At 42.7% G+C, this 27,769-nt stretch overlaps 1 protein-coding gene across 1 annotated transcript in view; it reads left to right on the forward strand.

Moving 5' to 3' along the window:
* Positions 1 to 27,769, forward strand: part of DLG1 (discs large MAGUK scaffold protein 1) — a 3,205,960-nt gene that overhangs the window by 932,825 nt on the left and 2,245,366 nt on the right. Inside the window, exon 3 of the mRNA XM_044070715.1 lies at positions 2,384 to 2,479. Coding sequence (XP_043926650.1) covers positions 2,384 to 2,479 — 96 coding nt within the window. The remainder of the gene's footprint in view (positions 1 to 2,383; positions 2,480 to 27,769) is intronic.

The following is a 27,769-nucleotide window of genomic DNA, read 5'->3' on the forward strand; positions in this document are numbered from 1 at the left end:
ATGGAAACTGGAACCACAGATTTTCAACATATTGACACGCAAATGCGGGAGCCGAGACCTAGATCTTTTTGCCTCACCCCAGAACTACCAGTTGGACAAATTTTGCACAAGAACTCATCACAAAAAAGCCTGGAAAGTGGATGTTCTGTCCTTCAGCTGGAAAAACCTATCAGTCTATGCCTTTCCCCCTCTGCCTTTGCTCTCCAAAGTTCTACTAAAAGTCAAACAGGACAAACCAAAAATGATTTTGATTGCTCCAGACTGGCCTCGCAACACTGGTACCCCACTCCTGCGCAGTGTGTCACACATTTCTCCATGGCACCTGCCTCAGACACCTTCCTTACTGTCTCAGCAGGAGTACCAAATTCTGCACCCTTAGCTCCAAACATTGAATCTTGCAGCTTGGCTAATCACTTAAATTCACCCTTAGCATCCCTCAGCAAACCTGTGATGGATGTCATTTTGGAGGCGAGAAGACATGGTACTAAAAAATCTCATGCTGACAAATGGAAAAGATTCTGCACCTGGAATTAATCTCAAGGGATGAGCACAGCAGTGCCCAGTTTACCTCAGGTTTTGCAATACTTAACTGAGATGCTTCATAAGGGCCTGTCTTTTTCTTCCATAAAAATCCATGCCTCAGCCATTTCAGCTCATTACAACACAGACCCCCCTTCTCTCATCCTCTTCTAAAGCAGTATCTCAGAGGGGCCAAAAACTTGAGACCACCCAGGAGAGCTCCAACCCCTGCCTGGGACCTTAATTTTGTATTGGAGAAATTCACTCTACCTCCTTTCGAACCAGCTGCAACTGCAGTCTTAAAATTTATTTCCTGGAAAACAGCCTTCCTTTTAGCAATCACTTCAGCTAGAAGGATATCTGAATTACAGGCCCTTATGGCAGTGGAGCCTTTCATCATCTTTCATGCGGACAGGATGTCACTCATGCCCAAGGTGGTATCCAGTGTGGCTCTTAATCAGTCCATTCATTTGCCAACTTTCTTTCCCAATCCACAGAACAAGGGAGAGCGGATTCTGCATTCATTGGATGTACACAGACAACTTAGATTCTACTTGGACAGGACTAAATCTCGAAGAAAATCTGAATAACTGCTGGTAGCATTTGCTGCAGGGGCAGAGGGGAAGGCCATTTCAAAGCAAACCATTTCTAAATGGATAAGAAATTGTATTCATTTCTGTTATAAACACCATGGAAAACCTGTCCCCCAGGGGATCAGATCTCATTCCACCAGGGCTGCATCTACTTCAGCAGCCTTTCTCAGAGGTGTTCCTACCAGGGATATTCTAGAAGCTGCTACCTGGAGTTCAGTTTCTACTTTCACAAAGCATTATCACATACCAATTTTCCCTAAAGCCAGAGCTGGCTTTGCCACTGCTGTTTTGCAGGGCCTTATAGCTGGTCCTAATGCTGTATAAATCCATCCTCCCAACCTTAGCTTTGGGAATCTACCCAAATATAATGACTGCAACAGTGAAACACTAAGAACATAGTACAGTTGTGTACATGTACCATAAATGTAGATGTTCGAGTGTATTCACTGTTGCAGTCCTGGTTACCCTCCCTCCAGCCCCCTGCTTTTCTTTTACTATACCTCTTCTTTCTTTTATTATGCTTAAAAGCCTTTTTGGTATATTTGCTGGGGCACCTGACATCTGGGGCAAGAAAAACTGATGTAATGGCATCGGCTGCATGTTTTATACCACTGACGACCTGACATCATGGAAGAAGGGACAGCAGCCAATGCAGGACCCAAGACTTTGTTAATCAGGCTGACTGAGGGCAACCTGCCAGCAGATTACCCAAATATAATGACTGCAACAGTGAATACACTCGAACATCTACATTTATGGTAAGTGTACACAACTGTACTTTCTTGCAAGTGAAGTCTTCAGACCATTGAGCTGTCGTAATTTGATTACTGTTGAGGTGACTCAGTCTGTAGTTTTAAAAGAAAAAATGTTCACAAGACATATTCCATTTGCCAACAAGAAAGTAAGGTTTTTATGCCAGGGTGCATTTTTTTTTAAACTTAGTATGATAAATGAAGCTCCTGCATGTTGCTGTAAGTAAGTGTTCATGATCACCACACAGTTTTCTCGTTGATGGATTGACATGACTGCAGAAAAATGAATGTCAAGTACAGGAGGAATCTACATTGGTATAGTAGTATGTTATGTTACACTACTGAATGTTGATAGAACAGTTGTATGCTGTAGCCAATCAACAGGCAAATTGGAAGGGCTAGTTATGGCTTTATCTGCTTTTAGCTGCTGCATGTGGTTGTATGAAAATAATTATTTACAGAGTTTGTTACATCAATTGCCTTGCATTGTCCTGACCTTTGACCCATGCTGTTGTTTAGCCTACAGAAGCAGTTCCTCCCTCTGCTCCCGTTGTCCCTGTGATCCCTGTCCTACCGGTCCCTGTTGAGACCAGTCTCATTACATCTACATCACAGGTTTTTATCCATTACATTCTGTTTTTTTTTTTAATTTTGCATGCATGTGCTAAAATGATATGTTGAATTTAATTTATATTTTGATAAATGAATGTTTCAAGAAAGTGAACAAGCTTGTTGCAGTGGTACTTTGGGGTATTCTTAAGTTTGGTGTATGAGCTGAATAGTTTAAACAGAAACCCAACATTAAATTTAATAGTTTACAAAAATGCTGCAGCCATTTAGAAGCAGTTGCACAGACTTTTGAATAAAGTATATTGTTGGTCTGTGCTCATAATTAGTTGGCAAAAGTGGTTTCGCACCTTCAGATTGCATTCTTGAAACATTGTGCAGGAGAGAGTTAATGTTCATTGTTCTGTTTTTGTGGAAAAATTGCATGTCTCATTGATTGTTTGCAGTTTTTGTAAAACCACCACAAAGTAGCCTGCATGCTCATTGTCTTTTTTTATTTTCATTTATTTTTGTCTGGAATATGACTGTGTTTGGCATTTCCATACATGCACCACTGAACACAGTTTAGTTTGTTCACAGCAGTTGACTGTAGGAATATTATTCAGTACCCTGCATCATTTCTAGTGTACTCATTGGAATAGTGCTACTATTTATCACATTTATACTGGACATGCTAAACAAAGGTTGAAGTCTCCGATTTGCCATACACAAGTTTGCCAATTTATTTTTGAAATTTAGTCCAGTCTTTTTAGCTCATTTTGTGAAAAATAATGTAGAGTAACTTGTGTAATTCACTTTTCAGCTGATTTTTTTTTCAGGTAAGTAATACTTGAAGTCTTCATTTTTCATTTGTACTTTTATTGAAATTGCTTTGTGGTATTTCCAAAGGACGCTTAAAGAGCCTTCTCTGCAGTTTAAACACGGATTTCAGCATTAATGGCTAGAGTGCCACAGTGCTTTTTCTTGTCTTTTAATTCTTAATGTGTGGAAAGTTTTAATAAAAATGTTCTTAGACTTTTTTATGTTAAGGATCCATCTATCCTCAACCCGTTTTTGCCATTTTGCACATGGGGTCGGGGTGTCACTTCAACAGTGGCAATCATCTCAAGCCAAGGATTACACAACTGGTGACTAGTCCTGCTGCAGTATTTCATCCATACCACTCGCTCGCACACACATTCCCACCTACAGCCAATTTTAAGTCTTGGGAATGTGGGAGGAAACCGTAGCACCAGGAGGAAACCCATGTGACCGCAGGTAGAACATACAGACTCCACACAGAAGGCACCCCATCCGAGAATTGAATTGTAGAGCCTCTTGATGTGAGGCGACGATGCTAACCGCTGCAACACCGCGGCTGCCCTATGCCCACATAATTCTACTTTTATCCCTCAGTAACGTCAACACTAGGACTAACGTGAAAGGTTTGACTAATGTCATCATACGGAAAAATAAAATTTATTGAAGCTTTATAGTAAAATGTCAGTCACATATTTTTGAGAATAGTGTGTGGAAAAAGACATAGTGGTGCTTTAGGCACCACATGCCATGCCATAAAATGGTAAGCACCAAACTGCACAGAGATACATTAAGGGCTTGCTCAGTGCTGGGGATTTGTTATACTCAGTTGTGCAGTGGATGCTTTTTAGCTGACTTGTATATTGCTTTTTAAGCCATGATTCTTTTCAAACAGGTGTCTCTACAAGCACCTGTACTTGTTGAGTCTTTCGGCTTTTCCCGATTAGGGGTCGCCACAGCGGAACTCCGGTCCGCTAATGATTGGTAGTTGATTTTTTACGTGCCGAGTTACCAGCCCTGATGCCCAACCTTCAACGAAGGTACGCCCATTCACGCATGTCTCCACGCAGAAGACGCTCTAGCTGAGAATCGAACCGGACAGCGTCTTACTGTGAGACGACAACGCTACCGCAGCACCACCACCGCGGGTTTACAAGCACCTGTACTATGGACCTAAATTTACACCAGTAAACAAGACTCTCCAAAGGGATTGGTTCCTCACCAAACTTATTCCCATCCCATGTAATTGGCTATCATTACCTTGTCTGCCTTCGAGACTAGTTTTGACTAGTGGATGGGTATCCGTAAATTTACACCAGACTTGTATGCAGCCCTGCTTAGTTTGGGAGGTGAGCAGTATTAAGTACATATAAAGAGTGCACCACCATGGGTTTACAAGCACCTGTACTATGGACCTAAATTTACACCAGTAAACAAGACTCTCCAAAGGGATTGGTTCCTCACCAAACATATTCCCATCCCATGTAATTGGTTATCATTACCTTGTCTGTCTTCGAGACTAGTTTTGACTAGTGGATGGGTATCCCTAAATTTACACCAGACTTGTATGCAGCCCTGCTTCGTTTGGGAGGTGAGCAGTATTAAGTACATATAAAGAGTGTCTAGAACTTTTTGTGTCTTCTTAAAGATTTATATGGCAAGGCTACTTATGGGTCTCTGGGATTGCTTGGCTATTATTTTTTAAACCTGTCTAATAACTTCCCACATTCAGCAGTGACATGGGTAGACATAGTTATATTTTTTAAGTTTTCATTCATGCCAACATTACATAAATTGCTCATATCTTGCCATCCTTTAAATTTCACTCCTGAACCCTATTGTATGTATTGTTCCTACAAATCCCATTTATTTCTCTCTACTGCACTCTTTCCCTTTTCTAAAGATCCCAGCGCTAATTATTTTATCTCCTTTAGAATGTTCGGTAGTTCATTTACAGTCTGTCTAGATTTTGATTTCCATTTCATACTAATTTTATTTGCTCCCCCGACATTTCTGGTAAAGTACTTTGTAGAAATATTTAAAACCAAAAAACGCATTGCATTCCCAAACCATGTTTTCCCAATTACCTCTCCCCGTCTTGCACCTCTAGCAGTTGCTGTCTGCCTGAGGAAAAAAATCTCTGAAGTTTCTTGGAGTATAAAAATACCTATCCAAACACTTAAAAAAACCTAAACCTTCTGGACTTTGTTGCATATGTGTGAGCCATACAGGAGTCCTCCCACTATTCCTTTTCTAAATTATTTCCAATCATTTTTACCTCTTTTGACTGATTCTTATAGTTATCATGCAGTATTTTACATTCCCTATTAAGTATCCCTTTTTTAACTAGAGTTTATGTTCTAAACCTATGTAAACACTCAACCAGAGCTGGTCTTTCACTTATCACTTCCGTATCCCTTTCTGTTTGCCTGTACTCTGTTATCCATCTCTGCAAGAGAAAGCAGTCTCTAATCTAATCTGCAGTTAAGATTTCTGCTTGGCCTCATCCCAGTGTGCTACCTTTTTCTCCGTAATTAATTGCTCCCAGTAAGTTTGGTTTCTTTGCTAATTTCACCAATGCATTCCTGCCCCTTCTTGCCTCTTTTCTCTACCCCTAATCACAGTTATCCCTATTGGTAAAATCTCCCTTTTCCATTCATGTGTTGGCTTAGTTCTTTGAATACTTTCTATACTTTGACTGTAATACTCTGATTGTTGTTAAGGGTCAGCATCCACAGTACAACTCTCTCCTTATTTCTTGACCCCCTTCGTTTTATCATCTTGTCTTTCCACATTGATTTATAACCTTCTGCTTGTGTTGTGTACGAGTCTCAGCTGTGTAGCTCTAACGTGTTCCTTTAGGTTAGGTAAAGCCCTTGTTCTGCGGGAAGAAACACCTCATCCTATTTTAACTGTTGCCCTTTTTTCTACCCAAATAAAATTCCTTCGACTCATGACTTCTTGGTTGATTAAAAAAAAAAAGAAAAAAAAAAAAGATGTGTGTGTAAAACTACAGGGATTAAAAACAGTTTCACTGCTTGTATTTTACTATTCATAGCCATAATCAAGAGCTTCCAGCTTCAGTTTTTGTATTTGTCTCTTCCCACATGTCCTCCTCAGCTGATTTAATAGAAACCTTTTTAATCCACACATCTAATTCATCTTGTGTCCCCATAGATATAGATTTTGCTGAGTCATTTAATGTGTGGGTACATAGTTTACCTCTGTAGCTTTTATTTTTGTCTTCATTTTATGTTTTGAAAAGATTTGAAACTGTCTCAAAATGTTGTACAACAGTACAATGTCCTTTTCTGGATTTGTCAAATAAAAAATAAAATGATCTGCGAGTAAAGCTACCTTTTCTTAACTAGCATACTAATTATATCCTTAAAGTTGTAAATATATTATTTTCTTTGACAATGGCTCCAAGTATAAAGCAAATAAAGGAGAAAAAGGGCCTCTTGCCCATTTTCTCTGTCCCTACACATAGTAGGGGAACCCTTCCACCTTATTTGCCTCTAACCCTTTATATAATCACCTAATTAACCCTGTTATTCTATCAGAGAATACAGATTTACCATTGCCTACTCATAAAATCCAAGCTCACTTAATTGAATGGTTTCTCTTTATCAAGACCCATTAACAGTAGCAGTGTGTTTTTTGTACTCTGCTTCTGGATCATAATGTTTCTGTTAATGTCAGATTGTCTCCTATCCCCCAAACCTCTTAGACCCATATCTATCAGTTTTGGCAACACTTTTGTCATTTTTGTAGCTAGTATAAACATAAACACTGTAATCATGGTTTAAAATTGAAATTGGTGTATACAAAACTGGATCTGTAGCCATCACGGCTTTCTTCCAAGATGCTGGTACTGTCCCTCTCTTAAAAATATTGTTCAAAAAGCCTTCCAGATCTTTGTCACTTTCTCCCCTCCAAACATTTACAGATGTACCATCTGTTCCTGGAGACTTCCCTGTTGATTAACTGTACATAATTTTTTATATCATCTCTTTTTAGCTATTAATTAATTCTTCATTCTTATTGTTGTCTAACCTTGGCATAGTTAATGTTTCTGTAAAGATTTCCATTTGTGCCTTTAATTGGTTTCTTAATTTCTCTTTATAAGATTTGCATAGAATTTCCAAAATTTCTCTAATTCCTCAATACGATCTCTGGTTAGTTTTCTTGTTATAGGCTCCTTAAGTTTGACAAAACAACCCTTTCTACTTTCTGCTAACCAAGTCTTTGTACCAGGAGTTTTTCTGCTCTGGAGTTATCCAAAAAAAAAAGTGTTTTAGCAGCAAATATTCTAAACACATACATATTGTCCTTATTTTCCCTTTAGCACTCAGCAGTTGCTCATGTTCTTAGAAGATTCTCCTTCCTCTGAAGTACTACCTTTGATAACCTCTCTGAATGATTCCTGTTACTGATTTCTCTCTCCTATTTCTGCCATATTTACTCTCCCATTTTCCTTTTATTCCAGCTTTCCCTTCTGAAGAAACGTTGCAGTTTGTATACCTTGGGGAATATGTAAATTCTGTCAAAGCTCCTGCTAGTAAATTCACATCTTCTAGTCCAAATCTTTTTATATAGTTCTTCAGTCTATCCTCTTTTGTTGTAGTTCTAATACAGCTTTTCTGTTGCAAATCGGGTTCCGGTCCCCACCCATAAAAATATTCTATGTTGGAAGCTAATTGTATTGTTTGCTTAGTATTCCAATATTCATATGTTCAAATATCAAGAATCTCTCCATCAGCAATTAAGTTAAAATCCAGAGAGGTTACAGAACACGGGCCTGAGGAAGGAGATGCTGGATTTGTGCAACCTTAGCTCTCAGGTTACCACACACTCCATAGTATGTGACTTTGATGCAGTAGATGCATTGTGTAGGGCAGCTGCTATGGAGTCGTTAGTGAAAAGGCATGCCTGGCTGAGGAATCATCCTCCTTCAGAGCATGTTAAGGTGGAACTCCTTGATGTCCCTTTTGATAAGGAATTCTTCCTTGTACTCCCTGCACAAAAGGTGTATAAAAAGCTGGAAGCGAATGGGAAAGTAAAACTATCGGTCAAGGACTTTTTTCAGTCTACTTCTCCCAGATACAGTGGATCTAAAAAGTGTACACACCCCTTTTAAAATGCCAGGCTTTTGTGATGTAAAAAAATGAGACCACAATAAATAATTTCAAAACTTTTCCCACCTTTAATGTGACCTATAACTTGTACAATTCAATTGAAAAACAAATCTGTTAGCGGAAAAATATAAAAAATAAAAAAAGTACAATATCCTGGTTGCATAAGTGTGCACACCCTTAAACTAATACTTTGCGTGCGCACACACTTAAACTAATACTTTGTTGAAGCAGCTTTTGATTTAATTACAGCATTCAGTTTACTTGGATAGGAGTCTTAGCATAGCACAGCTTGACTTGGCAATATTTGCCCACTCTTTCTTGCAAAAGCATTCCAAATCTGTCTGATTGCGAGGGCATCTCTTGTGCACAGCCCTCTTCAGGTCACCCCGCTGCTTTTCTATTGGATTTAGGTCTGGGCCATTCCAAAACTTTAATTTTCTTCTGGTGAAGCCATTCTTTTGTTGATTTGGATGTATGCTTGGGGTCATTGTCGTGTTGAAAGGTGAAATTCCTCTTCATCTTCTGCTTTCTAGCAGACGCCTGAAGGTTTTGGGCCAAAAGCGACTGGTATTTCTAACTGTTCATAATTCCCTCCATCTTGACAAAAGTCCCAGTTCCAGCTGAAGAAAAGCAACCCCAAAGCATGATACTGCCACCACCATGCTTCACTGTGGGGATGGTGTTCTTTTGGTGATGCAAAGTGTTGTTTTTGCGCCAAACGTACCTTTTGGAATTGTGGCCAGAAAATTCAACCTTGGTCTCATCAGACCATAACACATTTTCCCACATGCTTTTGGGAGACTTGATGTATTGTTTTGTAAATTTTAGCCTGGCCTGGATGTTTCTCTTTGTAAGAAAAGGCTTCCGTCTTGCAACCCTACTCTGTAGTCCAGACATATGGAGAATACAGGAGATCGTTGTCACATGTAGTACACAACCAGTACCTGCCAGAAATTCCTGCAGCTCCTTCAGTGTTGCTGTAGGTCTCCTGGCAGCCTTCCTGACCAGTTTTCGTCTTGTCTTTTCATCAGTTTTTGAGGGCATCCAGTTCCTTGCAACTTCACTGTTGTCTCATATTTTCTTCACTTTTTGATGACTGTCTTCACTGCATTCCATAGTATATCCAATGCTATGGAAAATTTTTTTTACCCTTCTCCTGACTAATACCTTTCAACAATGAGATCCCTTTGATGCTTTGTAAGCTTTCTGTCAACCATGGCTTTTGCTGTAGCAGGCAACTGAGTAAATGTCAGGAAAATCCTACTAGGACAGCTGAACTTTACTTGGGGTTAATCAGAGTCTGTCTAATTGATGGCAGGTGTGTACCCAAGAAGACTGAATGTTGTAATTAAATCAAAAGGTGCTTCAACAAAGTATTAGTTTAAGGATGTGCACACACACACAACAAAGTATATTAGTTTAAGGGTGTGCACACTTATGCAACCAGCGTATTGTATGTTTTTTATAGGTTCATAGGTAGGTACTAGGCTGTCTGCTCAAGGGCCTACGTAAGCCTAGCCAACAAGGTTCCCTGGCTTACACCACCCAGAGAAGTTATTTTCCTGTGCCACTGTCGAGCAGAGACACAGAAGTGATCCCCGGGGTGCATTTCCCATCCACTTATCAAGATTTTTCTTGAAGAGTGCTAATGAAGAACTTTGCTCGACATAGATGGTTAGCCTGTTCCAGAGTATGGGAAGCCTCTGGGACAGGAATCTATCCCTCCAGCATGTCCTGTTTATTATGGTGACAAGGTTTAGGTCCCTAGAGTGTGTAGCTCGGAGGGATTGGGATTTCTTTAGATGTAGCATGTCCAACAGCTCTGGGTTTGACGTAGCTTTACATGTTAGGCAGAGATCACCTCCGAGTAGGTGATATGCTACGGAGTAAAGCTGGAGTTTTTTTGAGATGGTCAGTGTAGGGCATTTGTTTGGGGCCAGTAATCCTCTTTGTGTGGTACTTCTGTGGCCTTTCCAGCTGCTGCAGATGTCTTGTGAGGTACATTCCAAAAGGGGCGTTGTACTCTATAATGGGTCTAATGAGTGTCGAGTAGAGGGGAACAGTGACCTCTTATTTTTCCTGGATGAGAACCCTTTTATGATGTGTGCCATGTAGAAGGACTTCCTGACTACTGTGGTGATGTGACTTTCAAAGGAGAGACTACTGTCCAGCAGGGTCCCAAGGTCTCTTACCACACATTCGGTGTTAAGTAGATTACTACCTATGTGGTAGCATGGGTACAGAGTTTTTACCAAAGGGGATGCCACTGCACTTTTTGGCATTGAGCTTGAGGCCATGGCTCTGACACCAGGCATCTGTCTCTGCGAGGCCCTTCTGGAGGATGTCCACATCATTTGGGGACTTTACTATGGCTCCTAGTTTGCAGTCATCTGTGAACTTTGTTAGCCAGAGGCCTTCTCTGTTAGCCTTGTACTTCAGAGAAGTAGATACCAAACAGGAGAGGTCCCAGGATGGAACCCTGTGGTACTCCACTTGTCACTGCTTTGAGGTCAGATTTGGAGTCTGCAACTTTTACAGTGTGGGTTCTGTCAGTGAGCCAGCTGGCAACCCATCTTGTGACGTAGGGATTTATACCTAGTTTAGTGAGTTTAGCTGTAATTCCAGAATGGGGGATGGTGTTGAAAGCCTTGGTGAGGTCAAGATAGGCTGTGTGAACCACCTTACCCTCATCTACGGCTTTAGTGACTGCCTCAAAGAAGTCGATCAGGTTCAGGAGGCATGATCTACCTACCAATGTCTTTGTTTGAGTTCCATGGCCTTGCAGACCAGGCTCGTCAGGCTAATAGGTCGATAGTTCCCAGGATCAGTGGTGGCTCCCCCTTTGTGGAGTGGGATAACTGTTGCTGTGTGCCATTCAGTGGGCACACAGCCTGATGCGAGGCTATTATTGAACATGGTGCTTAAGTGGGGGGGGGGGGGGGGGCAGTTTGTTCTGAATTTTTATTTTTTTATATTTTTTCCCTAACAGATTTGTTTGTCTTTCAATTGAATTGTACAGGTGGGAAACGTTTTGAAATGATTTATTGTGGCCTCTATATATCACAAAAAACTGGCATTTTTAACAAGGATATGTACACTTTTTTATTCACTGTATGTCTGGAACTGCCCAAGAAAAAGCCATTTTCTTGCCCACAGTGATGACTGAAGTGTTTTTAAACCATTCAGTGTACTTGCCAGTGTTTTTTCCTCTCCACAGAACAAAAGGGGAATCTTCCATTCCCTTGTTGTGCATGGACAAGTCAGATTTTACCAGGATAAAACTAAGTATAAAATCAGACCAGCTGTTTGTTGCATTTGCAAAGGAGAGGGAAAGAAAGCCAGTGAACAAATTGGTAATCCACTTAGAGATTGTCACTTTTTGTTACCTCCACCTTGCCTGCCTGACTGTGTTAGAACTCATTCTATTAGGGCCACGGCTGCCACCACAGCTTTTTATTGGTGGTGGTGCAGAAGTCAGGCTCATGCTGTTATGGGAACAGCTATCTTCTCTTCTCGTCGCACCGTAATTAAGCACTACAACGTTTGACCCATAGCCACGACCAAGTTTGCTTTGGTCATTCTGCTGGATCTGGTGACTTTTACTCTTGCTTCTGGCCAGCCCCCAACTCTAACCTAGCCCTGGGAATCACAGGAGTCAGTACTGTAGCCTATAACTCCAAAGAACGAACTTAAAATAATTTTAGATGTTTGACTAGATTCACTATACCAGTACCAGTTCCCCTCTTCCATTCCCTCTCCTCCTGATCATTGCTCTAGAGTTAAGGTGCGTACTGAGTTCACTTTCCTCTGAAGCCCCTCTTGTAGCAGTTGGCACTCAGTTTGGGCTCCTTTGGGTATGTTGTGTTCTGGATCGAGGAAGACTGGGAGGAGTAATGTCCCACTTCAGAGAAGACTAGTTTAGCCTAACCACAGATAGATGGGCAATGGCTGCAATATAGAACTTGGTACTTTACTTCAATTTGTGTGACTCCTCACATTCTCCATTCAGCAGTAGTTAGGACTGTGAATGTGGGAAGAATTGCTGTCCATTTGCACAATGGAAAGGATCCCTAAACTACAGCAAAAGAATGATTCTACTTAGTACTGATTCTAATTCCAAAAAGAATGGTTGCTAGAGATGAAGCTTGGGTCTTTCCTTAGTCTCTACAAGTAAAACAAGTTAATACTAATCTTGCAGGCCCTCTTCTTTCGGCTAATTCAGAATGTGCAAACGATGTTTACTTGCACATCTAAATTCATAGGAGAAACCAACAGATGGATGTGCTTCATACAGTTCACCATTACAGCAGAATTTTATATACATATAGGAATCCGTTGCTGGCTGACAGGTGCACATTTGGCCCATTTCCCACAGCTGTGCTTTCTCAAAGGGCATAGACCAACATACTCCTCACATGAAGGCATATGCTTCCATCTCTGATAAAAGGGGACTTCATTTTTTTTTCTTTTTTTTTTTTTCTCCACTTCTTGAGATGTAAATCTGTGGTCGCTGATGCCTGAACTGTGTGACCCCCACAGCATCTTTTGAAAATCTTTGAAAAGCAAGTGCCCTTTTTGTGACATATTGTCTGCTTTCATGTTTTTTCATTTTTTTTCTGTAATATTTGCTAATGAAGGTGGCTTGGGAAACATTTGATCACTAGTGTATGCCTTGTGCAGGCCTGAAGAACATTTGTGAGTATGGACATAGTTCCTTATCAAAATCATCATTCAAAGTAGTTTTTCTTGCTTAGGAGAGAATCACCTGTTGGTAGACTGACAAATTTGTTTTGGTTTTACCTGAAAAATATATAAGCCATGCTTACAATATTATTGATGCACAGGAAACTGAGCTCCATTTTCCAGGCATCAGAACAGTCTTCTGAAGAAGTCCCCCCCCCCACCCCCCAGCAAGACTCATTAATTTAAAAAAAAAACAGCACTACAAAAAGGAGGATGAGTGAAAAATATCTCCTTAAACAACATTGTGTAAGCTAGTTTTTTCAGTCACTGGCAGTGGTGCCTGAAAATTCTGCCTGCTTTTGTCCAATTCTTTTGAGAAGAATGCACAGGTTGCCCCTAACTCAACCTTCTGAGCCAAGTACTCAGGAGAAGGTACACTGCATATGTTCTCTAGGTGCAGTCTCTGTTGCTTTCTCAACTTGGTTCTTCATCTTTCAACACTCTTAAAACATGGAGTGTGGTAGGTAGGAGGAATGTAGGCAGTTCTACGTCAAGTGTATGAGAGGTGTTTCACACCTTGTAAACCATCTCCCCTGTTAAGGTTGCATCCAGGGCAGCAGTACCCCTTTCTCAGGAATCTGACTCCTGCAGGTAGTTTACTGTCGACCTAAAACATTAAGCAGATAGCTCTTCGTACTGTGGCATTGATGTAGCCATGTGCGGTGCTTAGTCCCCCTGAACTGGTTTAACAAAAAAAAAAAAAAAAAAAAAAACAAGAGAGACCACTCTGGTTGCGGACAGCAACTCATTCTTGGAAGGAGATTTGGAGGAGTTGACCTAAACAAGTCATATGGCATTCTCCCTTGTGTACAGTTCTGATGGGAGACTCCACCTATTTGGGTTCCACACTGGATGAAATTTTAGAAATAGTCTCACCTGGATAAGGGAACATTTTAAATGTGAAACAAATGTCAGACATTTAAGAAAAAAAATCAGTTTTATGGGCCCTGAGACACTGATATTACAGTGGCCCCCATGGCTTTTGAAGTCTTTTGTGATGCATTTGCAAAACTTCCCTTTAAATGGATTCATACCTCCCTTTACCCAATAAATCAGACAGGTTTTAGATTCCAGCATATGATTGTATCTATATGAAGACAGTGGTCAACCCTGCCATAATTTACCTGAAGGCATCAAAACATGGTAAGCTGGTCCCAAGACCTAACATGTTAATGGATGATGGAGAAGACAGGGCTGTAGACAGATTTGATTAGAAGGTTCATGTGTCAGATGCTTCGAATTTTACAACAGTATATTTTCAAATGCATTTCAAAGGTAGATCCTGGTGAAGTTAGATACAGAAACTGAAAAGGAGTCTCCCATTTGATACCTCTTTTGGTACTATCCAAGCTCAGTCTCTCCTTGAGGGTCCCCACATCCAAGATGCTTACCTTATTTGCTGCTCATGTTTTTTTTTTCTCATGGGCCTTCCTTATTGCATTGGACCTGAAGGACACCTGCTTACATTCCATTATCCACAGGGACCACAAACTTTGCCTGATTTAGGGTTGGGCACCACCATTACCACTTACGTTTCTTGGTGTTTGGAGACTGTGCTTGTAGTTCATTAAGTTTATGAAGACTCTGACCCCCCTGTTTATTAGGCTTCTTAAAAATGAGTGGGGGGCCTATCTATCCAGATCAGGATGACTCCTCTTTCAACAAGTCTTTGACCATCTGAAGATTACTTTGGATTAATCACTTTGATTTTTTAGTCAGTCTTCCCAACTCACGTCCCTCCCCAGAAGGACAAAAGTATTTACAGGAGCTTCTTTGAACAGAGTGTAGGATACCCCCCCCCCCCAAAAAAAGGCAGTTTCTTTAAAGACTTTTTTTTCTGTGGCAGGCCAACCTTGTTACAGCCAGGGACTTGCTGAAGGCTGTGTGATACACGATGTGTCATTTAGGTTCATAGGTGTGTACTATGCTTATGGCCCTGGAGCCTTTACAAGCCTAGCCCATAGGATTACCCTGGCATAATGCCACCCAACCTTAGTTCCTAGTGCCTCTGTCGAGTAGAGCCACTGGAGTGATCCCCGGGGTGAGTTTTCTATTTCCCATCCACTCATCAAGATTTCTCTTGAAGATGGCCAGTGAGGTGCTCTGCTTGACATGTATGGGAAGTCTGTTCCATAGCATAGGCAGTCTCTGGGTTATGAACCTGTCCCTCCAGCATTTTCTGTTGATTGTGGTAATGAGGTTGAGGTCTCTGGAGCATGTGGTACAGTGAGATTGGGATTTCTTTAGATGTAGCATTTGTAACAGAGCTGGGTCAGCCATGGCTTTGTAAGTCAAATAGAGATCACCTCTAAGCAGGCGATATGAGACACAGAATAGTTGAGTTTTTTGAGTCTGTCCATATAGGACAAGTGTTTAAGGTCTGGGATCCTCTTTGTGAGGTACTTTTGCAGCCTCTCCAGTTGTTGCAGATGTCTAGTGAGGTACATGCCAAATGGGGCATTGTACTCGATGATTGGCCTAATGAATGAAGAGTAGTGGGAGGGAATGACCTCTTTCTTCCTGGATGCAAAACCCTTAGTAATGAGATGTGCCACACAGAAGGACTTTCTGACCACAGTGGCAATGTGGTGCTCAAAAGAGAGGTTGCTGTCAACCTGTGTTCCCAGATCTCTTATAAACACCTTCTGTGTTCAGTAGACTACCATCAATGTGGTAATTCAAGGGAACCGGGTTTTCCCAAAGGGGATGAAGACACTTATCCATGGTTTTCCTGTCCAGGTTGCATGTGAAGATTCTCCAGTGACTCCTAAGGATGTCCTGGAACCAGCATTTGCATCTCATGGATATGATACTCCCTGTGTTGCTGTGCATCCAGGAAAAGTTCATTTGTTGCGTAGACTAGGTGTGCACTGTGCAGTAATGAAGCAGTCAATCTTCCAGACAAGGATAGTTCAGTTTATTAAGAATGTTACCTTGAACATAGCCTGGGTTGTTCGCTTGGGTTTTTTTTTTCCAGGAGTCATGGTTTCCCTTGAAAAATAAATTGTTTATAAGCTTAAAGAATATGCTAGATGTTCTGTTGACTCTCAGTACCTTCAAAAAGCAGTGGCAACCTGGGATCCTTCAGGTCAATATGGATGGCACCGTGGTTATGTGGTACATAAACATGCGGAGCAGTACAAAGTCAAACCTACTGTACAGATTTCTGACATACGTTTTCAAGGTATCAGCCCACACTCTAAAATGCAACTCTGCTATGTATATTGTGTCACAGTGAAGTAACATTGCAGGCAGCTTGCGAAGGACTCTTGTAGGAAACTACAAATGGAAACATCTAGCAGCTAACAACCAAATGGGAGCTCCTGAAACTGTGGGTGTGATTGCTTCCTTGATGAATAGTCAGCCTCTGGTTCAACGCACAAGGCTCATCTCCAGTGACATTTGCTGTATACTTGCACCCCACCTACCCACACACACTTCAGACTTCATAGAAGGTGAAGAAAGTCCATGGTGAATAGCAACATAATTCTTGTAACTTTGATTTGGCCCTAGAAACACTGGATTATGGTGGAGATGCAAATTGCCAGAAATCCACCTTACCCACTTCATTCTGATCATTCATAGGGCCAGAAGCTTGGTGTAGCCCATCCTGAAAGGGTTCAGGCTGTCATCCTGGATGATCTGCATCTTATTGCTCTCAAATACCACCACTCTTAAGACATCCTGACTTTAACATGAAACCTAATAAAAAGAAAATTGTACATGGCAAAATAGGGCTTTCTCAGCTGGTGCTGAGATGCTTCATGATGATCTTAGATCTCCGTTACAGTATTCGTAACTTCTGGGACTTATGGAAGTCAACCCAGATGTACTGGGTAAACCTATCTCAAAGCCCTTATCCCCTCAGCAAAGGTGATGCCTTCCCACTTGGAAATTTCTTACTGCTGTTTGAGTTTGCCTCATTCCATAGTGTTGCAGAAAGTGGCTGACTTCTCATTGTGGTTTGTTAGGATTCTACAGCTAGAGAAGTACCCACTGGACACTTTTTTTTTTTTAACTACTGTTGGTAGTGTTTTTGACTATATTAGACATGTCTGCAATAAACAAAGACAGATGCATCTGTGGATGGCAGCCTCCTCACAAGGGTTATTACCACAGCCTCTTTTTTTTTTTTTTGGTCCATGCCCCAACATTCAAGGTTGCTGTGTTTGTGAGGTGTCTACTTCCTAGACTACTAGAAGTGGGAAATGCAGTTTGCAGCAGTACCTGGATTGAAACAGATTTGAGGCCTTTACCTGGTCCACAGTGCTGTGGGCTGGATGGTGTTCCTTATCTGGCATCCCTTTGAACCTTTGCACTTTGTATGAAATTTTATGACTCTGCTCAGTCCAAAGGTATCCGTTTCTGTGAGGCTGTTTTGCAGTCTATGAACTGAAAACCCACTCTTCCACAGACCACATTGACCCTTTGGAGGATGCCATGCCTGAGGGCAGCGGTATGTCCAGACATTTTGAAGTTAGGAGACAGGTCTTTGGGTACCTGATGTAGGGGATAATGGGACCCTAGCTGTTTTAATGAAAAATGTCATTGACCATGGCTTGAAAGGCATACCTTCCCCTTGGGAGACTGACTTTCAGTGTCGATACATCTTCCAAGAAGACTAACAAGCAAAGCATGATTCACAATTTCTCAACCCACATCTGTAAATCAGATACAATCTGGGTTTTACTCCCCTGCCTTACCTACTTCTCAGGTGTGTTTTTGGGCTATAGTTCAGCCTGGTACACAGCCTGCAGAGAGGTATTCAAAACCTGTGGCAATGTACTGAATCGTCAGTGTCTCAAGTCCCCTTTCCCAAATGTAAGACCTAGTTCTCTTGCAAGAGAAGAGGACTCACAGGAAAGTCGGGGGAGGACCTGTATTATTCATGTCAGCTGTCTTTCCCTTGTGCTATGACACAGATGCTGAGGGCACAATCTCCTCTTGTTCTTCCACAGACATCTTATGTGGGAAAACAGTTTCTAGGATGAATGCATTTTTCACATGGGTAGGAAGGGGAGCAACATAGGCCTCCCAAAACATTTGATCTGTTGTACTTGGAAACTCCTAAGCCAGTGTCCATTCCTGCAGTTCTGGCATCCTTTGAGGATGCCTTTGTGGCAGCCTTCCAGGAACCTGACACTCAACCCCTTGCCTGTAAGAAACTTGACAGATTTTACAGGGCATAGGACTCCCACAAATACTTGTACAGGAGTTCTGTAGTAAATCCAACAGTGTTATCTATGAATCTAGAGAATGGTCTAAACTAGCTTCTGCCATAGTACACTCCTGATTTACAATGAAAGTAGAGCTTTGAGCGATTTAAGAAGAAGGTCGGTATTGCTAATGCCCTTGCCTTCTGTATTGTTAATTTTCCAAACATGCAAGTGCTATATGGTCATCTGTGAACGTCTAGAAGAGAGAGAGAGAACTGGGGATGCATCTGATGCTGACCTGAGGGCAAAACTGTGGGGGAATCAGTCAGTAAGGTGGCTAAGTACTCTAGGAAGTGTGGTTGTAATGCTGTAGCTGCAGCATGTAAGGTACCAGCCACAGAGTCTATCATTAGGAGACCTGTGTGGTTGAGGCTTCAACCCCTGCCATAAAATGTTTAAGTGCAGCTTTTTAATGTCCACCTTAGACAAGGAGCTGCTTTTTGGGACCCCCAGTAGTCAACTCTAAGAAGACAGAGGAAAAAGAGAACAAATGTGCCATGTTAAAACAACTTCTTCTCCCACCCTTGCCACTGTATGACAGAAAAAAATTCGATCTAACCCAGGGTTCTTCTATAATAGACAAGGAAGGAGTAAGCCCTTGAAGGGCATTAAGGGCAAATTAAAAAAAAGATGAGGGAAAAAGAGTTAATCTGGGGGGCCATTGGCCTTCCTCCATCAGGGAGCAACAATGACTACATGGATCCCTTCCCTTCCTAAAACCCTTCCCCAGCCCAGACCAACATCCCAATCCTCTTAGCAGGATTGCAGGGAGAATATCTCCATGCCTTCCAGTCTGGAACAACAGAACATGAAAGAAATGGGTCCTGCAGGTCATTGCAGAAGAATACAAATAACAGTGGTACAAACTCCGCAGACATTCCCCACATTATCAAAAGTCCAGCAACATCTAGTATACCCCTTTATCCTAGACTGTCTAGAACAAGGGTAATAGAGCATGCCCACCCTGACATGTTAGCAAAGGCTTGTACTCCAGACTTTTCCTGGTTCCTCAAAAAGAACTTGGAAACCCATTGTAGATCTCTCAAAAATGAAATGCCTTTCTCAAAGTTCCAAACCTGTAGATGTTGACCCTACAGGCTGTTGTCTGCCTCCTGTTTTCCTCAAAGAATGGATGCTTACCCTGGATGTTAAAGATGCCTGTCTTCATTTTTTAATCTACAGGAATCACAGATGTTCATCATATTGATTTCTGCTGCAGTAGCCTTAGCTATATAGATTATATCTTGCCAAAGATATAACAGCCGACCAGCTTCCAAAGCTTCAGGACACCTTCCATTCACCCAGATGTTGTTCGTGTTTCGCTGTTGCAGTCATCACACTTGTGTTATCTGCCTGCAGGTAGCCCTCAGTCAGCCCGAATACCAGAGTCTTTGGATTTCTGCGTCGGATGCTGTCGCCTCTTCCATGACGTCAAGTTGTCAGGGGTATAAAAAATGCAACGATGCCATTACATCAGTCTTTCTTGCCGAGAAGGAGCCCAAAGCAGAAGTTGTTCGCAAGTGCCGGTCGGCTGCTACCTGAAATTTTCATTTTTTGAGTTTCAAACCTGAAGTCGTCTAAAGCCAAGTACCCCATTGGGGATTCTTTTTTCTTTTTTTAACCGATGTCAGAAAAAAGTTAACAATTGTCTGCCTTTGGAAAGCAAATACCTCACAGAGATTTTCATTCTTACTGCGTCACCTGTTTAGGTCCAGACCACAACGTCCCTCTCTGTCGGTTTTGTGCCTTTTTTGACGTCATGAACCATTCATCATCGGGCTATTTTTGTAGCTAAATTCTTTCGCTCTCATTCTCCCTTTTCCAAAATGGCTTTGGTAAGCCATTCGACTACCAATCTTCCGAAAAAGCGCAAAGACAAAGTCAGAGAAAGATCGCATAGGTCAAAAACTGCCGACGATGTTTTCGTTAAGCTAGTCGCCAGTCCTCCGGTACTCTGTGAGGTGCCTTTGCAGCCCCTGATGCCTGCTTTTTCAGATTCGCAGGCCTCTGCTGAGACCCATTCGGAGTCCAGTATGTCGTGAGATGCTTCTTTGACTGTGGAACCTGCGGATGTCTCTACCTTGGATGGGTCCGGAGCCACTGTGCAGGCACCGGCTTCTGACCTAACGATTTTCGTATTAAACCGACATCTTCATTTTTAACTAAATCTACCGAGTTTCTCAGGCCCAGGGTTCGCACTACTTCTAGAAAACAGACGTCCAAAGCATATGCTCAAGCTCCCATGCCACAAAAACAAATGCTTAGACTGGCTGAAGTCCTTATTACACTAATTAGGGGAAGCCAGCCTTCCCCTGCTAAAAAGACAAAGAATTGAATTTCCTTCAGATTCTACAGACCAGGAGTCCGATGATTCTGACCCTTCTGATTACCAAGACATACCCTTATCTACCTGTGAGGATTCAGATGCAGAGGAATATATTCCCTCTGCCTCCCTCCCAGAGGGTTTTTCTTTTGGTGAAACCTTGCATACCTTAAGAGAACATTTCCGCTGGGAATGCCAGGATTTTCCTCAGTCCAAAAAGAGACTTGGTGAATTTTTAGATTTGCCTCAGCACAGGTCTCTAGCAATACCCCCTGTCCTGGATATTGTAGATGATCTCTTCATAGAATCCAGTCTTACTCCTGACACTTTACCACCAGCTCCTAGAAAACCTGACAGGTACTACAGAGTACCTGACTCTCGCAAATTTCTCTAAGAATCCTACTGCAGATCCTGAGACCATTTCCCAGGGAACTAAAGGCATTAAGGCTACCACAGCCAAAAACTATACCCCTTCAGACAGGGATTCTAGAGCTTTAGACAGATGGGATAAGAAGGTATATACCTCTGCAACTCTTGCCATCAGGTCTTTGAATTGTCAGTTTCACATGTTGAAGTACCAGCAATGTATTATGGAACTAATTAAACAAAAAATTGCGTTACTTCCAGATTGTGCAGAAAATAAAGATTTACAAGAGTTAATGCATTCTGCAAACCAAGTTAGTAAACATACTTTGCAGTGTAGGTTTGATGCCTTAGAAGCATCTTGCAGGGCTGCTGTCACTGGGTCTATACTGATAAGGCATGCTTGGCTGAAGGAACAAGTCTAGCCAGATCATGTCAAAGTAGAATTACTAGATGCCCCATTAAGTCAGGATTGTTTGTTTGGCACAAAAGCAGAAGTAGTTCTTAAAAAGATGACAGAAAAAGCTAAATCTATGAAACTGTCAAAGATTTCTTACAGGTGCAGCCACCTAGATTCAGTAGGCATTGGCCTTCAAAAAACTGATCCTTTCCAGTCCCCTCCCAGGCCTTCTCAGTCCAAACCCAGGGGAAACAGACCACCAATATGTCTCAGGGTATGCAGAGATCTGAACAATGGAGTGTTCCCACCTCAAAAACAGAGAGTGGTAAGCAACCCCCTTATGGAAAAAGTTCACAATGACTTTCCCAATTATCCTTCCCAGTCATGCCCAAGTACTTGCACCCCTAGGAGGAAAACTCGCCCTTCATGCAAAAAACTGGATGTCCATTACTCTGGTCTGATGGGTTCTAAACATTGTATCCCAGGGATACAGATTCTACTTCCACTCACTGCCAACCCCAAGCGGGTTGCGAGACCTTCCTCCAAACCACTGGACAGAGACTCAAAAGGAAGTACTTTCCCTTCTCCATATCAGGGCTATTCAACCTGTTCCAGTAGAACAAAGGGGACAGAGTTTCTACTCCAGAATGTTCCTGGTGCCCAGAAAAGAGACCTCTTGGCGCCCTATCCTGGATCTGTCAATTCTCAACACCTTTCTGGTGGTCTCAAAATGCTTACACTGCAACAGCTTCTTCCTATGCTAGCCAAGGATGCCTGGTTAGACACCCTATACTTAAAAGAAGCTTATCTGCACATCCCCATAAGGGAGTTTTGCAGGAAATATCTACGTTTCAGGGCAGGCTGTATGCACAGTCAGTTCTCTGCACTTCCCTTTGGCTTAGCTACTGCCCCCAGAGTATTCACAAAGTACCTGGCTCCAGTCATTGCATACTGGAGGCAGAGAAATATTAAAATTTACCCATACTTGGACGATTGCCTGATTCAGACAGACAGTCAGGAATTGCTACGTCAGCACCTGGCACTTGCAAAAAGACTTCTAACTTCACTGGTATATACCATCAATGAAAAGAAATCACAACTGGTGCCCAGCCAACAAATTGTATTCCTGGGAGCAAGCTTGAACACAACTTCCCAGATGGCATTCCTCACTCCAGAAAAGCAGGTCCATTTGAAAAACTATTTCAAACTAATGGCCACCAAAACCCAGCTATCTGCAAGGAAAATACTGCAAGCCCTGGGGTTCATGCCCTCATGCATTCCGCTAATTCCATATGCAAGACTGCATATGAGGAAACTTCAGTGGTACTAAAAAAGTCTCTGGTGTCAACATTCTCAGGACCTGGAAACAGTGATTCCTATCATACCTTGTCTAAGGGCAGAGTTCCTTTGATGGGCAGAAGCATGCAACCACAACAAGGGACTTCCCTTCACTCAACCCCTTGCCGCCCAAACCCTGACAACAGAAGCATCAGACTATGCATGAGGGGCTCACATGGCAGGCAAATGGAGCCCAGAACAAATTCCCCTGCACAGCAATCAAAAACAGATGCTAGCTGTACAGAATGCTCTGGCAGCCTTTAAATACCTTTTCCTTCCAGGACAGCTCCTGATAGACAAACAACACCACAGTTATGTGGTACATAAACAAGCAGGGGGGAACTCATTCTTACCCACTCTGCAGGTTAGCCATGGTCCTGTGGAACACAGCCTTGAGCAACCAAGTGCACCTACAAGCTCAATTCCTGCCAGGCAAGCAAAATTCACTGGCAGATGACTTAAGCAGAAATCTTCAGGACCCTCGTGAGTGAAAACTGGAACCCAGAGGTGGGGAACACTGGATGTGGACCATTTTGCCTCCCCCCAAAACCACCAATTGAGCAAATTTTGCACCAGGAACCCTAACAACAGGGCCTGGAAGGTGGATGCCCTATCCTTTACATGGGAAAACCTCTCAATTTATGCCTTTCCTCCTCTGCTCTTCCTCTCAAAAGTGCCACTCAAGATCATACAGGACAGGCCAAGGGCAGTCCTTATTGCACCAGACTGGCCATGCCAGCACTGGTACCCACTCCTACACAGTCTGACAGCAGTGCCACCCTGGCACCTACATCAGACACCTTCCCTGCTCTCTCAGCAGGAGTGACAGATTTTGCATCCACAGCTGCAAACCCTAAACCTTGCAGCCTAGCTTATCCCCTGAATACACCACCAGCATCCCTCGGTAAACAGATGTTGGATGTCATCCTTGAGGCCAGAAGGCCTAGTACTAGGAAATCCTGTGGTGAAAAGTGGAAAAGATATTGTTCTTGGAGTCAGTCTCAAGGAAAGGACACAGCTGTGGCCTACCTTACCTCAAATCCTTGATTACCTAGCAGAGCTACTCCACAGAGGCCTATCCTTCTCATCCATTAAGATTCATGCCTCTGCTATCTCAGCTCATTATAATACTGAGCCACCTCTCTTATCTCACCCTCTCATCAAGTAGTTCCTGAGAGGAGTTAACAATTTAAGGCCCCCTAGGAGAGCTCCCATCCCGTCCTGGGACCTTAACGTTGTACTGGAGAAGCTCACACTCCCCCCCCCCCCCTTTTGAACCTGCTGCTTCAGCAGATTTAAAATTCCTCTCTTGGAAAACAGCCTTACTTTTAGCTATTACTTCAGCAAGAAGAGTGTCTGAGTTACAGGCAGAAATGGCGGTGGAGCCCTTCATTATTTTCCAGGCTGACAGGGTTTCCCTCAGGACTAACCAATTGGTATCCAGCGTGGCTTTAAACCAATCCATCCATTTGCCAACCTTTTTCCCTAATCCTCAGAATAAAGGGGAAGGGATCCTGCACTCCTTGGACGTGCACTGACAGCTCAGGTTCTACCTTGACAGGACTAAGCCTTTCAGAAAATATGCTCGGCTGCTAGTCAGCTTTGCTACAGGGGCAGAGGGCCAGGCCATTTTGAAGCAAACCATTTCCAAATGGATAGCACACTGCATCCATTTCTGCTACAACCACCATGGAAAACCTACCCCTCCGAACTCATTCCACTAGAGCTACTTCAACCTCTACAGCATTTTTTAAGGGAGTCCCTACCAGGGACATCCTGGAAGCTGCAACCTGGAGTTCTGTACACACCTTCACCAAGCATTACCATTTACCTTTTTTTTCCTAAATCAAGAGCTGGATTTGCTACAGCAGTCTTACAAGGCCTGCTAGCCAGCCCTAACACTTCTTGACTGCCTCCACCCTTCCTCAGCTTTAGGAATCAACCTGTGTGTGATGACTGCAACATTGAAACACGAAGAACATAGTACAGTTGTGTACACTTACTATAAATGTAGATATTCCAGTGTATTCTCACTGTTGCAGTCCTGGTTTCCCTCCCTCCAGCCCCCTGGCTTTCTCTATCCTTTCAAACTGTCCTCTTTATGGCAAGGGTATTTACTTTTTACTGGAGTAGTTCTACACCATGTAATAGCTTCCTGTTTTGGGGGCTCCTGACATCTGCGGCAAGAAAAACTGATGTAATGGTGTCAGCTGCATGTTTTATACCCCCTGACGTCATGGAAGAGGTGACAGCATCCGATGCAGAAATCCCAAGACTCTGGTATTCGGGCTGACTGAGGGCTAACTGCCGGCAGATAACCCAAGTGTGATGACTGCAACAAGTGAGTACACTCTAACATCTACATTTATGGTAAGTGTACACAACTGTACTGTTGTCAGGCAGCTTGAGCTGAGCTGACTGCAAGACAAATCAAGCACTTCAGAGCTTTACTGTCGCTGAAGTGTCCGCTTCATTAAAGGCTTTCAAGGACCGATGATTAGCTTCTGCTGTTCTTTTTCTGGGTAGACAATTTATTTTACTTTTGGTGGGTTGGCAAATTGTTTTAAAATTGCTTTTTACTGTGTTTTTCTGTGAATTTTAAGGGCTTGTAGTTTTTACAGGCATTTGTTGTTTGTCTTCCTTGGGAAAGAGGCACCATTTTTGTTTGACCATGGAACAAACTGCCAGTTCCATGGTGTTTTTTCCTTTTTTTTTTTTCCAGCCACATAAAGAAAAAGTTAAGCAAACAGCCTTTGCCACCACATCAGTCTAGCAGTTTGCCTTATCCACATGTGGGTGACTCTGCTGTGGCCATTTGTTGTACCTCAGATCGCTCATATTTTACCCTGGATCCCTCTGGTGTAGCACGTACAGCCACTATGCACTGGAGATTAGCCAAGTCCTCCACAACTGATGAGGTTCCCTTGGTGGGTAAGGGAAAGTCAGTCTTGCCGGTCCTCTGAAGGGGAACAGATAAAGCATCTCTATGTTAGAATGCTGTGCCCATTGTTGGGGAAGCTGCTGCTGCCATTAGGAAACGCATTTGGCTCCATTTTCCTGTCAAAAAGGAACAGAAAACTAAGCATGTGTCTACTCCCCCTCAGATTTCCTTAGACAGGAGTAGTTTACTGTATTTGCTTCAGAGTTTAATGCAGGCTGTTGAACCTTACTGTAAAGTAGTTTCTGGTAAAAGTGGGATACCGCTTTTTCCTGAAGAGATTCAGGATTCTGAATCTGAACAGGAAGATGAAGAGACAGATGCAAAGTTTTCTCCTCGGATTTCTGATTCCCCTCAGAGGAGAGCTGAGTTTCTTATTCTCCCTGGGGGGGGGTCTCTTTATCTGAGGCAATTGCTAGAATATGCCAGTGTTTTTTCAGTGGGAGAATACTGAAGTTTCTCAGTACCTCAGAAAATACTGAGTTGTTACAGAAAGAATTTCCAGAACCTATCCACATTCATCCTGTTCTGTCTGTTTTACGGGATGCATTACTGCTTGCAGATGTTCTTCGTGTTTCACTGTTGTAGTCCTCACATTTGGGTTATCTGCTTGCAGTAGCCCTCAGTCAGCCTGATTATCAAAGTCTTGGGTCCTGCGTCAGTTGCTGTCTCATCTTTTGTGACATCAGGTAGTCAGGGGTATAAAGCATGTAGCCGACACCATTACATCAGTCTTTCTTGCTGTGCGGTGCCCGAAGCAGAAGCAGTTCACAAGTGCCGGTCGGCCGACTCCTGAAATTTTCATTTTCGATTTTCAGAACCGAAGTCTTCAACTAAAGCTAAATACTTAGTTGGGGAAACTTTTTCTTGCTCTAAACCGATGTCAGTAAAAGTCAATGATTGTATTTCTTGTGGAAAGCAAATACCTCATAAAGATTTTCATTCGTACTGTATTCCTTGCCTAGGCCTAGACCATGACGTACCTTGCTATCGGTTTTGTGCCTTACTTAAACCACAAACTATTCATCGTCGGTACATTTTCACTTCTAAATATTTTGGTACTGGGTTCAATTATCCAGATATGTCTTCACTAAGCCACCCGACTACCGACATTCCAAAAAAACGCAAAGATAAAGACAGAGACAGGCCGCCTAGGTCCAAAGCTGCTGACAATGCTTCTCCTAAGCTAGTCGCCCATTCACTGGTACTCAGTGAGGTGCTTTCGCAGCCCCTGATACCCGCTACTTCAGATTCACAGGCCTCTACTGAGACCCTTTCAGAGTCCGGTATGCCGCGAGATGCTTCAACTGTGGAACCTGCGGATGTCTCTACCTTGGATGGGTCCGGAGCCACTGTGCAGGCACCGGCTTCTGAGGGTGTATTCAGGCCTACTGACTTGCATATTAAACCGACACCATCTTCTTCTTCTAGGCCTAAAACTCGAACCATGCCTAGGAAACTGACGCCCAGACTGCATGGTCAGGCCTCTTTGCGTAAAAAAACAAATGATAAGAATGGCTGAAGACCTTATTACTTTATTCAGAGGAAGCCAACCTTCCCCCTCTAAGAGACCTAGGACTGAATTTGCTTATGATACTCCTGATCAGGATTCTGAAATTTCTGTCTCCTCTGATGACCAGGATTTACCCTTATCTACTTATGAGGATTCTGATGCAGGGACTGTATTCCCTCTGCTTCTCCCCCAGAGGAGGTTTCTTTTGGTGAAACCTTGCATACTCTTGGGGAGCATTTTCACTGGGAAAGCCAGGATTACTCTGATTCTATAAAGAGGCTTAGAGATTTCTTACTCCTGCCCCAACACAAGCCTTTAGCTATCCCTCCTGTGCTGGACATTGTTGACTATGCCTTTTTGGAATCTAGCTTGGCCCTTGACTCTTTGCCTTCTGTTCCCAGAAAACCTGATGGATATTACAGGGTTCCTGATTCTCAAAAGGTCCTTTTTAAAAATCCTACTGCGGATCCGACCATTTCACAGGGACCCAAGGGCATTAAGGCTACTACTGCCAAAAGTCCGCCCCCCTCTGATAGAGATTACAGGCCCCTGGATAGATGGGGTAAGA

The sequence above is a fragment of the Protopterus annectens genome, chromosome 4.part1 (genome assembly GCF_019279795.1).
Source record: "Protopterus annectens isolate FY-2018-M chromosome 4.part1, PAN1.0, whole genome shotgun sequence".
NCBI lineage: Eukaryota > Metazoa > Chordata > Ceratodontiformes > Protopteridae > Protopterus > Protopterus annectens.